The sequence below is a fragment of the Nicotiana tomentosiformis genome, chromosome 6 (assembly GCF_000390325.3).
Source record: "Nicotiana tomentosiformis chromosome 6, ASM39032v3, whole genome shotgun sequence".
Classification (NCBI taxonomy): Eukaryota; Viridiplantae; Streptophyta; class Magnoliopsida; order Solanales; family Solanaceae; genus Nicotiana; species Nicotiana tomentosiformis.
The window spans coordinates 5570770-5584675 of record NC_090817.1 but is presented as its reverse complement, the minus strand read 5'-3'; the positions used below and the strand labels follow the sequence as shown (position 1 = coordinate 5584675).

General features: G+C 39.8%; 2 protein-coding genes across 2 annotated transcripts; one reads left to right on the top strand and one right to left on the bottom strand.

Annotated features, from left to right (window-relative positions):
• Positions 1 to 324: 324 nt before the first annotated feature.
• Positions 325 to 1824, bottom strand: LOC138893519 (uncharacterized). The gene is made up of 3 exons (XM_070178129.1): positions 1466 to 1824; positions 968 to 1153; positions 325 to 571 (listed from the first exon to the last, which is right to left on the bottom strand). Exons 1-3 carry the CDS (start codon positions 1822 to 1824, stop codon positions 325 to 327), a joined length of 792 nt encoding a protein of 263 aa, XP_070034230.1.
• Positions 1825 to 11771: 9947 nt separating this feature from the next.
• Positions 11772 to 12950, top strand: LOC138893518 (probable disease resistance RPP8-like protein 4). Its single transcript, XM_070178128.1, has 2 exons — positions 11772 to 12564; positions 12673 to 12950. Exons 1-2 carry the CDS (start codon positions 11772 to 11774, stop codon positions 12948 to 12950), a joined length of 1071 nt encoding a protein of 356 aa, XP_070034229.1.
• Positions 12951 to 13906: the final 956 nt, after the last annotated feature.

The following is a 13906-nucleotide window of genomic DNA, read 5'->3' as shown; positions in this document are numbered from 1 at the left end:
CCTGACCAGGGCATCTAGGCTCCTCCTCCGCACATGCCCAAACCATCTAAGCCTCGCTTCCCGCATCTTGTCATCCATGGGAGTCACACCCACCTTCTCTCGAATATCTTCATTCCAAATCTTATCCAGCCTAGTGTACCCGTATATCTATCTCACCATCCTCATTTCGGCTACTTTCATCTTCTGGATATGAGAATTCTTGACTGGCCAACACTCAGCCACATACAACATGGCCGGTCTAACCACCGCTCTATAGAACTTATCATTAAGTTTCAGTGGCACCTTCTTGTCACACAGGACTCCAGACGCTAACCTCCATTTTATCTACCCCACCTCGATACGGTGCGTGACATCCCCATCGATCTCCCCATCTCCTTGGATAATAGACCCTAGGTACTTGAAACTCTTTCTCTTAGGGATGACTTGCGAGTCAAGCCTCACCTCCTCGTCCGCTTCCCCCGACACATCGTTGAACTTGCACTCCAAATATTCCATATTGGTCCTACTCAACTTGAAACCTTTAGACTCGAGGACCTTTCTCCATACCTCCAATCTCTCATTAACGCCGCCTCTGGTCTCATCAATCAGAACTATATCATCAGCGAACAACATACACTATGGCACCTCCCATTGAATATGGTGTATCAATGCATTCATTACTGGGGCAAATAAGAACGGGCTGAGCACAGATCCTTGGTGTAACCCCATAACTACCGGAAAGGGTTCTGAGTCACCTCCCACAGTCCTAAGTCTTAGCCCCATCATATAAATCCTTTATCTCCCTAATATAAGCTACCGACACACCTTTCACCTCCAGGCATATCCAAAGAACATCCCTAGGGACCTTGTCATATGCCTTCTCTAGATCAATGAACACCATGTGAAATCCTTCTTCCTATCTCTGTATTGTTCCACCAACCTCCTGATAAGATGGATAGCTTATGTAGTAGAGCGACCCAGCATGAACCTGAACTGGTTTTCTGATATAGACACTGCCCTCCTTACCCTCCCTTCCACCACCTTCTCCCAAACTTTCATGGTATGACTTAGTAACTTTATACCCCTATAATTGTTACAATTCTGGATATCCCCTTTGTTTTTGTACAACGGAATCATCGTACTCCACCTCCACTCATCTGGAATCCTCTTCATCCTGAAAATAATATTAAATAGCTCAGTCAGCTACTCCAAGCCTGCTTTACCCAGATACCTCCAAAATTCTACTGGAATCTTGTCTGGTCCGATCGATTTGCCCTGGCTCATCTTACGCATTGCTCCAACGACCTCCTCCACCTTAATACGTCTACAGTACCTAAAGTCTTGGTGGCTCTCGGAGTGCTCCAATTCCCCTAACACGATATTTTTGTCCCCCTCTTCATTCAGAAGTCTATGAAAGTACGACTGCCATCTCTGCTAAATCTAGGCCTCTTCTATCAATACTCGACCTTCCTCATCTTTGATTTACCTCACTTGATCCAGATCACGATCCTTCCTCTCTCTCGCTTTAGCCAGCCGAAATAACTTCTTGTCCACACCTTTACCCCCCAGTTCCTCATACAGCCGCCCAAATGCTGCAGTCTTAGCCTCCGTGACCGCTAACTTCGCCTCCTTCGTAGCTTCCTTATATCTTTCTCTGTTCGCTCTCCTTTTCTCCTCATCAGTGCTCTCCACTAACTTAAGGTAAGACACTTTCTTTGCTTCCACTTTACTCTGAACCACGTCATTCCACCACCAGTCGCCTCGGTACCCATCTGGGTGCCCCTTCGAGACCCCTAAAACCTCTCTCGCCGCCTCCCTTATATAGTCCGCCGTCGCCGTCCACATAACGCTAGCATCCCCACAACTCTTCCAGGCTCCTGTAGCTGCCAAACTTCCCTCCAACTCCTATGCATCTCCTTAGTCAATACTCCCCACCTGATCCTCGGTTTCCCCCGTACAAACCTCTTCTTCCTCTTTATCAAGATACCGACGTCCAACACCAGGAGCCTATGATGTGTCGCGAGGTTCTTACTCGAGATCACCTTACAATCCTCGCACAACCCCTTATCACACCTCCTGAGGAGAAGATAATCAATCTGAGTCTTAGCCACCATACTCCGGAAAGTAATCAAATGCTCCTCCTTCTTTAGAAAAATAGAGTTCGCGATCACCAACTCAAAAGATCTAGCGAAATCCATTAGTGAAGTACCTCCTCCGTTCCTAACCCCAAGGCCGAAGCTACCTTGCACCTCACTATAGCCATCAGCAGACGACCCAATATTCCCATTGAAATCCCTTCATATAAATAACTTCTTCGTAGGCAGAATACCCCGCACCACCTCATCCAACGCCTCCCAAAAATGCCTTTTAACCTCCTCGTCCAAGCTTGCTTGTGGTGCGTAAGCGCTAATGACATTCAGAGTGCTTCCTCCAACTACTAACTTAATCTCCATCAATCTGTCACTCACCCTGTTAACCTCTACCACTGACTCTCAAAGATCCCTATCCCCCAAAATACCAACTCCGTTATTGCCCTTCACGCCTTCGGAGTACCACAACTTATACCCGTCGGCATTCCTTGCCTTCAATCCTACCCACCTAGTCTCTTGAACACAAGCTATACTAACCTTCCTTTTCTGGAGAATCTTCGCCAGCTCTATAGACTTACCCGTCAATGTCCCTATATTCCACGATCCAATTCTTAGCCTATAGGCACCCTTGTTCCCCTTACCCCCTATGGGCCCTGTCCACCCCCTAACCCTTGCCTTAACCCATGCCCCACCACCCGCCCTCCCCGGGAAGATGACCCTACACTGTCATTACAGACCATAACCGCTATACCTATGGAAGTCTATGAAAAATAGGAATATAGGTCCACTACTAAAATGACTATATTAATTACGTACTACTATGACAACAAATCAACTAACACAAGAGGGAGAGAAACAGGAGGCGGGAGGTACCAATTCCCACAAATATAACCTGGACTTTCGACTTGGTATACTCCTGATGTTGTAAAAACCGATGTTCTTCCCTTGTTCCTGGCGCCTCTGTTGTCTTCCTATGTCCCCAGTGACGATGACTAATCGCTACTTCCCTTGGAATCCTAAAATGGTCCGAAGAAATATAGGTTGCCCGGAGTTTTTGGTGCCGCTGGTTGAGGACTGAATGTCGTTACCTGTGTGGGCCGTTGTTACCAGAAACTAGTCTATGGTGTTTGGGTGTTTGCCGGAAGACCAGATCTAGAAAAAGGGGAAGAAGAAACGGAGAGAGAAGAGAGATCGCAGAAGGGGAGAGAAGGTAGAAAGAGAGAGAAAGCAAGAAAGAGAGAGACTTACCTAGGCTGCTCTACGCCGACGAGGGATCTGGAGGGGAACGGAAGGGAGGCGTGAAAAGTGAACGTTGAGGGAAGGGGAGGAAAGTCAAAAAGAGAGAGAGAGAGAGAGAGAGAGAGAGAGAGAGAGAGAGAGAGAGAGAGAGAGAGAGAGACAGAGACAGAGAGAGAGAAAAGAAAAATCACCTATGCTATAGTCCCCGCCATATGTATAAAATTAGACGACCGGATCCGAATCGCCTCAAAATTTGAGGGCCCATTAGAAATGACCTAATGAACAATAAACATCACTTCGCCATGACCGTACCTCATTTTTTTGGTATTTTAGGGCGTTATAGAACAGGAATTCAACACGATTTCTGACTTTTTGTGTGTTATAGTCCACGCCATCTACATAAACTCGGGGAACCGGCTCCAACTCGCCGAAAATTTTACGTGCCCATCAGAAATGACCTAATGAACAATAGTTATCGCTTCTCCATGATCGTTCCTCATTTTTGGGTGTTTTCAGATCATAAAACAGGAATTTAGGATGATTTCCAATTTTCTATGTGTTATAGTCCACACCATCTGCATGAATTGGGGCGAAAAATTGGGTATGATCCAGTATTCCTGTTTTATGGCCTTAAAATGCCGAAAAATGAGAAACGATCATGGAAAAGTAATGACTATTGTTCATTAGGTCATTTTTATGGGCCCATAGAATTTTCTACGATTCGGAGACCGACGCCCAAATTCTTAAAATTGGCATGGATATTAGCACACGATAAATTGGAAATCATCCTGAATTCCTATTTTATGATCCTAAAATGCCAATATTTTTTACTATATAACCCCTAATAAGATGGCATAGATATTAGCACACGAAAGATTGAAACCGTCCTGCATTCTTGTTTTATCGCCCTAAAACACAGAGAAATGAGGAACGACCATAGAAAAATAATGACTATTGTTCATTAGGCAGTTTATGATAGGCCCAAAAAAGTTTTAGGGGATTTAGAGCCGGTCGCCTGAATTCATGAAGATGACGTGGATATTAGCACAAAACAAATTAGAAATCGACTTGAATTCCTATGTTATGACCCTAAAGCACAAAGAATAAGGAATGTTCATGGTGAAGCAATCATTATTATTCATTAGGTAGTTTCTGATGGGCCCTCTAATGACTCGACTGGTCGTTTTGAGCAATTGCATCCGGCTCGGCAGTTTGAGATCACGAGTAGCTTCACACAGTGTATTATGACTTGCGTGCATCATCGGTTCGGGTTTTTGAGAGGTCCGGAAAGGGTTTTTAGGAGTGACTCTCATTTGAGAAGCTCGAAGTTGAAGGAATTGACCAAGATTTGACTTTTGAGTATTTGACCCTGGATCGGAGTTTCGACGGATGCAGTAGGTCCGGATAGTGATTTTGGACTTTCATTTGGATGTTTCTAAAAGGTTCCGACATCATTCGATGGAAGTTGGCCATTTAAAGGTTTAGAATTTTTCTAAGTTTAACTATGGTATGACTTTAAGGATATCAGGTCCGGATTGTGGTTTCAGAACTTGGAATAGGTCTATTTCATCATTTGGAACTTGCCTGCAAAATTTGGTGTCATTTGGAGTTGATTTGATATGGTTCGGACGCTTGGTTGCGATTCTAGAAGTTATTGAAGTTCATTATGATTTTCATATGTTTTGGTATCTGATTCATGATTCTAGAGGTTATTTCGATGTTTTGATCACTCGAGCGAGTTCGTGTTATGTTTTTCAGACTTGTGAGGGTGTTTGGTTTAGAGACCCGAGGGCTCGGATGAGTTTTGTACGCATTTCAGAGTGTTGGAAGAATGTTCAGTTGTGTTGGTGTCTCTGTTCTCGCATTTGCGAGGTTTTCATTGCATTTGCGATGTCCGCATTTGTGAGATCATTCTCGCATTTGCGACAAAGAGTTGGGGCAGGGGAGTTCGCATTTGCGAACTATTTCATCCCATTTGCGATTAGGCAGCTCCGTATTTGCTACACAAGCAGTCGCTTTTGCGAAAACTCTGAGCTCGCATTTGCGAGTCTTATGTCGCATTTGAAACTTTGACAGAGCTGGTCAGCCTTCGCTTTTGCGATACTTTTGTCGTATTTGCGAGCATCGCATTTTCGATCCTGGTCTCGCAAATGCGACATCTGAGGCAGGTATTAAGATTTCCATTGCGGGACTTAGCTTTATTTTATCATGTTTTGAACCCTAGCCTCGATGGGAGGCAATTTTGTGAAAGGATTTTCATACCAAATCACTGGGTAAGTACCTATAATCAATTTTCAATTGTATTATATTATTATACATTAGATTTAACATCAAATTCATGAAAATCTAAAGGAAAATTTGGGGAAATTTGTAAAATCTTTCAAAATGAAAAATGATGATTTGAAGGACGAATTGGTATCAGAACTTGATAATATTGGTATGGTTGAACTCGTATCAGAATAGGTGTTCGGGTTTTATAAATTTTATCGGGTTTCGAGGTGCGTTCCGGGGGTGTTGACGTTTTGCAAATTGTATAAAGATCATAGCTTTGTTAATTGAAGTTGTTTTCTCTTGCATTGTTTGATGTATTTAAGTCGTCTTTGGCTAGATTGAGCCGAGCGGAGGTGAATTTGTAAATGAAAAGCTAATTTGACTATTTATTTGGCCGAATTGAGGTAAGTGTCTTGTCTAACTTTGTATGGGGGGAAACTACCTCTTAGGAATTGAGTTAATTGTGCTATCTTGTTATGTGAAAGTTGTGTATGCAAGGTGATGAGTGGGTACACGGTCTATATGTGGTATTTGACCAGTTTAGACTGTCTAGTGTCTTTCCATGCCTTTAATTGAATTGTCATAACATGTGGTATCTCGTTGTTAGTCTACTCTTACATGTTTTATCTGACGTTGTTAGCACCTAACTGTACTTCTTACTCGTTGTTTGGCCTTATATGCCTTAGTTGAAGTTATTGCCTTCCTTATTGTCTTGTTACCGCTTAATTGTTGAGTTTCTTCTATGTCTTGTACTTATCTGCTACCTGTCCTAATTGTTGCGATTGCATACTTAGTTATCACATACCTTACCTGTCCGATGATTTTTTAAGGTTTGTTGTGTTCCTCCGGGTTCTATGTGGTTCCTTTGTTGTTGTGTACTGATACCCTTGATTGTAGAAATTCTTGTAAATTGAGTTATTGAATTATTGTTGTTGATTTAAATTATTGTAAGGGGGATCGGGTTGCACGCCGCAACAGGTGAAAAAAGGGAGGATATTTATATTGTGATATTGTTATTATACGATGGGATTGGGTTGCACGCCGCAACAGGTGAAATAAGGGTGAATTGATATGGTGAAATAAGGGTGAATTATGATATTGATATTATATGGTGGGATCAGGTTGCGTGCCGCAACATATTTTGTTTATTGTTATGATATTGATATTATACGGTGGGATTGGGTTGCATGCCGCAACAGGTGAAATAAGGGTGAATTGATATGGTGGAATAAGGGTGAATTTTGATATTGATATTATATGGTGGGATCGGGTTACGCGCCGTAACATATTTTGTGTTTTATATTCCCTGTTTTGTTGCATTGGTTTCGGTTCTTTCGTACGAGATTCTAAGAATTTATATTCCCGGTTCTTTACTGTTTTTCGAGGATTGAGTTATTGCCATTGACTAAGCGCCTTGTCGTCATTTCCTGAGTTCTTTTTCCTAATACTATTATTCTGGTAAATTAATTTTCTAGGTGAAATTACTACGTTGAGTCATTGCCTCCTGTCCTGCTGAGTTGTTATTAATATAGTGATTTTAAATAAATAAAAGAATTAATATCACGCTGCCTTGTGTGAATTTTAAGTTAAAACCCGTTATTTATTTCGATACTTACCATTTCTACTAGTTGTCATATTTTACTTCAATTGATTTCTCAACTTAATCTCCTTGGCCTGTCTGAGGTTTTTATTTTACTTAAAAAGGAATTGTTATTATATTGTAATTCAATAAATTCTATATTAAATGCAGTAGCTTATCCGATGTTGTATTTATTTGAAAAAAAGGTTATCTTCACTACCCAAATGATTTCCAAAATAAACTCATTTTCTCATTGATTTCCTACTTGGTTCAGAAGCTGTAGTTTTACTTTTCGATATATATACATAAAGTCTCTTGAACATCCTAATTAGAATTTGTCACGGATATTATGTACTGAGTAGCACATGGATTTTGCCGTGCAAGGTGAGATGGAAAGATGTGGGCACAAGGTTCCGTGTGTTAAAGGTTTGAAAGATGTGATCTATGGTATGAGATTACGAGAATTGGGATTATTGGAGTCGTGTATTAGAAACGATTTGATTTGTTGAGTTGACATCGTTTTCCCTACTTGAGCACATTTACCATCCCAACTATGTTGTTGTCTAATTACTTGATTATTTCTCTTTGCCAGTCGTGTTTTCCCTTATCGATACTACTGTTTGTAATCTAATTTCTGTTTGTTATTGGCATTTCTTTAATATTCCTTTCTTGTTAGCTTTATGTCATATCCTGCACAGGTTTAGATGTTCAGTGAGTGTCTTGACCTGGCCTCGTCACTACTCTACCGAGGTTAGGCTTGATACTTACTGGGTACCACCGTGATGGTACCACCGTGATGTACTCATGTTACGTTTCTGTATATTTTTTTGTGCAGAGCCAGGTACTTCGGATCGAGTCGGTTTTGAGACTTATGCTTGATGTGGCTAGAAACTTCAAGGTACACCTTTCGGGCGTCCACAGGCTCTGAAGTCACCCTCTAATGTATTTATTTTCATTGTTTCCTTCTATTCTGGAACAGTGATGTATTCATTATGTAAAATTTCTCCTAGAAAGGCTTATGACTTGTACTACTGGTTTTGGGATATTGTACCATGCTGAGACTATTGATTTATTTAGAATTTCTAGTTCATGTTCAATAGTTGTTAGTAGAATCTGTTATCTTTTCGGTATGTGTTAGCCTTACCTAGTTTTAGAGACTAGGTGTCATCACGACTCCTTCGGAGGGATTTTAGGTCGTGACATGCCCATAAAATTTTAGGCGATTCGGAGCCCGTTGCTCCACTTTCCTTTTCGTCTTTTTCGCCTATAAATATCCTTAGTTTCATACCTCCGCATTCTTGTTCTCGTAGGATTGCTTCTGAACTGAAATTTTGATTACTTCCCAGTGGCACTCTCTTTTATTTCCGTAACACCTATACGGTACCTTTAACTACTTAACTCCTCTTTGAATATTTCTCGAGGATCACGATGTCATATCTACAAGATTGATTGAAATAATAAAGGATTATAAGCCATAGAGTCATATCCTCATTCCGAGAAATAAGTTGGTGACTCCAACGTGATTACCAAAAGGAGAAGTTAAACCCCGGAGTGATAGAAATCAATATGGGCTGGTGAACAAGATAGACTAAACATGAATTAGGGACCGAATGATTTGATAATAGTCGACATCATAAGAATTTCAGAGATCGCGTCCGGGGAATAATAGAATGGACAACAGAAGAATAACCTTTAAAGGTTAGTCAGGAAGACGCTTCCTTAAAGCAAGCATTGTAAGCAAAGTTAAACTTAAGGGACTAAGTGTGCCAGTTACACCAGGTGTTACCCTTGTGCGCAAGAATTTTGTTATCCTTGGTATAGAAGGGTTACTGCAAGGCGAGTAAGAGTCAGTGAAGATGTGAAAAGACGCCAAAGATAAAGAGGGGGGAATATGGTGTGATATGGTATTAAGTAGGAGTTACATGGTTCAGGTAACTATGGAATAATAAAGGAAGAATGTGGTAAAAAGGCGAAAGGAATGAGATTGCATTTATATAGATTCTACAGATATGTTACGACTTCAGAATATTATGAAAGCATGATGCCGGGTAGAGGAGTAAGGATTCCCACCCAGGATGTTATTGATAAATAAATGCGAATGAACACTTGATACATAAGGAGCCAGTGCGAGAGGTAAGTTGGGACAAATGAAATAACCTAAGAGAAATTACGCGGAATATAAATATGAGAATGGAGACTTTTGAGATATGTCATATTAAATAAATCATAATATTTGTATGGCTATAAATGCTTCGCAATAAAAAAATACAAAAAATTTCTTTTTAAACAAATTTTTAGAGAAAGGAGTAATATCTAACGTGGCCCGGAAAATTAGATCTAAACCTAGTGGGGTATGCAACATTATATCTACGGGTTCAATTGAACCCATAACTTTTAAGACGAAGCATAAATTTATGTGTACAAATTCATTAAAATTGTAAAAGATAGTAGATAAAATCCATAACTTTAAAAACATAACGAGTCTAATGGTAAAAACTGCAAATGTTGAACCCATAAAATTTTAATTTTGAATCCGCTTCTGCACTAAAGCTACAACTAACCGCAACAGTCTTTTTGTTTTTCCTTTCTTTCTAAACGCAACAGTTAACTCTCTGAAATATAGTATTCCTAGATCCCATTTTATATTGGCACACTTTCTTTATTTAATCTTTTGCAAAAAAAAATATTTCTTTATTCGAATTTTTTTAATTTAAATTTCCTTTTTTTCGAGTATTCAGATTAGTAAGTGTAAAACTAAAACTAGAGCTGGATTGACTTCCAGCTGGGTGATAGAGACTAGAGTGGACAGTGGACCAAGCTGGAAATGTCATGGAAGCTAACTTGTGATCTCAAGAAATAAAAGAAAGACCTTTCGCACTTCCTATTTTTAGTTTCTGCCTTCTTCTCTGTGCAGAAACTCCCCTATTGCATCACGCAGGGGCGAAGCTACACTCCGGTGAGGGTGGTCAATTAGCCACCTTTCCTCGAAAAATTACGTTGCGTATATAGGTAAAATATTAGATTTTAGAGGTATATCATATATATTGCGAGGAATATTTTTTTTTTACTTCTTTTAAGTTTGAACTTCTTGGGTAAATTCCTGGCTTCGCCACTTGCATTACATACATACTGAGGGACATGGCTTATGCTGCTATTGATTCTCTTATGAGCACCATACTGAGATCAGTAAAATCTACTGGACTTAACCTGCAAAAGTACTATAAAAAGCTTGAATCCATGAGAGCTATTGTGGAGAAACCGTTGAAAGTAATAGGCGATGATCTTGAGGTATTGACAAGTTTGGAAGCTAAAATCGCAGCGCTAGCATACATGGCAAGAGATATCGTTGGCTCGGAATCAAGAAAGGTTCTCCTTGCAAAAAGTCCAATTTCACGAAGAATGGCAATTTGGAAACTTCGTTTCAAGATGAAACGAGCAGTAGGACGCATTGATTCCACCGTAAGGAAGTGGATAGGAATGGTGAACAATAAAGATCTGAAAGCACAAAATTTGACTCTTGCCTCTACATCTGATAGTGCTTTAGAGCCTGAGAATAAGATGGTTGGACTTGAAAATGAATTCGAGATGATACAGGATCAACTTGCATCACACATTTCCGAGAGTGAGATAAAGAGGGACATGGCTTATGCTGCAATTACTTGCCTTATGAGCACCGTACACGAATCAATGCGAGTTACTGGATGTAATTCCCCTTGAGAAATTGACAAGCTTGGAAGCTGAAATCATAGAGGTAGCATGCAACACAGAAGATATGGTTGATTCGGAGTCAAGAAAGATTCTTTTCGCAGAAACTCCAGATGAAAGAATCAATGCTTTGTGGGAACTCTTTTTTCTATTGGAACAAGCAGTGGAATGCATTGATTCCACCATGAAACATTGGATGGCAATAGGGGATAGGTACAACAACACCAGAGATCGGGAAATACAAAATTTCTCTCTTGTCGATATATCTCAATATGCTTTGGAGATGGAGAATATGATGGTTGACCATGAAAATGAATTCGAGATGATACAGGATCAAATCGCTAGAGGAGCAAGGGAATTAGAAGTTGTCTCCATTGTAGGGATGGGGGGCATCGGCAAGACAACTTTGGCTAACAAACTTTACTGTGATCCATTCATTGTGTCTCGTTTTGACATTCGTGCAAAAGCTACACTTTCACAAGAGCATTGTGTGAGAAAGACTGATGAATGTTATGAGGAGCAAGATGATGGGCAACTAGCAGACCGATTGCAAAAGCTTCTAAAAGCTATGTTTCCCAGATTGTAACAATGGGGGTCGAATACTCCTAACCACTTGGAATGTGGAGGTGGCTGAATATGCTAGCTCAGGTAAGCCTCCTTATCATATGCGCCTCATGAATTTTGATGAAAGTTGGAATTTACTGCACAAAAAGGTGTTTGAGAAAGAATATTTTTCTCCTGAATTTGAAAAAATCGGGAAACGAATTGCATCAAAATGTGGAGGATTACCTCTAGCAATTACTGTGATTGCTGGACTTCTCTCCAAAATGGGTAAAGCATTGGATGAGTGGCAAAGTGTTGCCTAGAATGTAAGTTCAGTGGTAAGCACATATATTGATGTCCAATGCATGACGGTGCTAGCATTGAGTTACCATCACTTGCCTCATCACCTAAAACCGTATTTTCTGTATTTTGCAATTTTCCCAGAGGACGAACTGATTTTTGTAGATAAACTTATGGAATTATGGGCAAGTGAGGGATTCCTGAAGGTAGAAGAGATGAAAACTATAGAAGAAGTGGCAAAAAGATGTCTGAAAGAACTTATAGATAGAAGTTTAATTTGCGTACACAATTTGAGTTTTGATGGAGAAATTGAGAGTTGTTGGATGCATGATGTGATCCGTGAACTCTGCTTGAGAGAAGCTCGAAACATGAATTTTGTGAATGTTCTCAGACGTAAGAATAGTCAAACTCCATGTCTGCAATCCATGCATCTTTCCTCTATTAGTCGAGGTCGGATCAGTGTCCAATTGGCTAGGTATCCTGATATTGAGGTCCGTTCTATTATCTGTTTTAGTGGGAATTGGTTCCCAGAGTTGTCGCATTTCAAGCTAGTAAGAGTACTAGATCTTGCTTTAATGAGATGTGATCGTTTCCCCAGTGAGATACTTGATTTAATTCATTTGAGATACCTAGCTTTGACTCTTTCTCCTAGCTTATGTCATCTGGAAACTTTTATATTATCCGGGGACTGGCGAAGGGGATGGATATATCCTTTGATATTACCATCGGAAATTTTGGCAATGCCACAATTGAGGCTCCTCCGTTTGGATTGGAATTACTTGGTGTATCTCGAGCCAACAGAGAAAAGTTTGGTTTTGAAAAATTTGCAGTATCTGTATGGATGGAATCCTTGGTATTGTAATGGATCTCTCTTTATACTATTTCCTAATTTAAAGAAGTTGCAAATACGTGGCATCGGATAAGACTTCAGTAGTTGTAAAGACCTCTATGATTTTCGCTTCTTAGATCAGCTCGAGGAATTGGAATTTTGTCTTGCTTATCGAAATGTAGATGCTGCTTGCTTTCTGGAAACAATTACACCTTCAGGTGCTACTTCACAAGATCCTCTGAGGAGGCTGAAATTTTCGACGGAGAGTCCATCTCTGCCCCTTCTTCCTACAGATGATGCTTTGCCACATTTGCTCTTACCTCCTCCAGATGCTTTTCCACAAAGACTTAAGAAGTTAGCTTTTAGTGGGACTTGTTTGCAATGGATGGATTTGGTAAATTGCCCAATTCACTAGAAAATGATGCCTGGAGAGCCAGTTGTGATCACTTTCCATGCCTTGAACGACTGTTTCTGGAACGTTGCTTTGGTTTGGATTCAAAACCTCAAGATTTTGCAGAATATCTTTGTTCTTATTTCTCTTATGTTTCTTAAATTTTTACTGATCTGGCTTCTGTTACAATATGGTCTTAAGTCAGATTCTTTTTTGTTTTCCTTTTTTTTCTTTATGGAAATAAATAGTAGCATACTTTCATGAGTAGGCATGTCCGATAAGAGTTTAAGTTTTGTGCACCGGTGTATAAATTTTTTATACCATCATGTAATGCTGATTTACAACAACATATTTCATAGCAAGCTCGATTTAGTAACCTAGATAATAGAATATAACTTGCTATAATAAATTGCATTAATAGTGTAAAAAAAAATTAAACTATCATTACATATAACTTAAATCCGTCCAATAAATGTGTAACTTGTTATAATTTTCTCCTGTTCTGCTATGTGCCAACTGATTGACAACAAAATTGGAATGCTTTGATTGGATACTAATCCGACCTCGACGTTTGGAGGAAAAATGCATGGATTGTTCACAACTTCACATGTATTTTGATCTTCCATAATACCATAAAATTTATATTTTGAGCTTCGCTCGAGCAGAGTTCACGGATCATATCATGCATTCAGCAAGCTTTGATTCAACAGGACACTGAAGACAACTATGCAAGTTCTGTTGAGGTCCATATCACTTAGGTTGGAATTGGATTTTTCATTTTTGTTGTGTTTGTTCTAAATATTGGTAGGTTGGAATTGGACTTTTGTTCAGTCTTTTATAAATGTTGGTAGATTATAAGAGAAACTAGACCTGTATAAACAAGTAAGGACATGAAATTTTCTTTTGCTATTATACATTAACTTTGAAAGACCGCTGCTTGTTTGGATGGTTATTATGTATCCTTTCATAATGTACCGTAT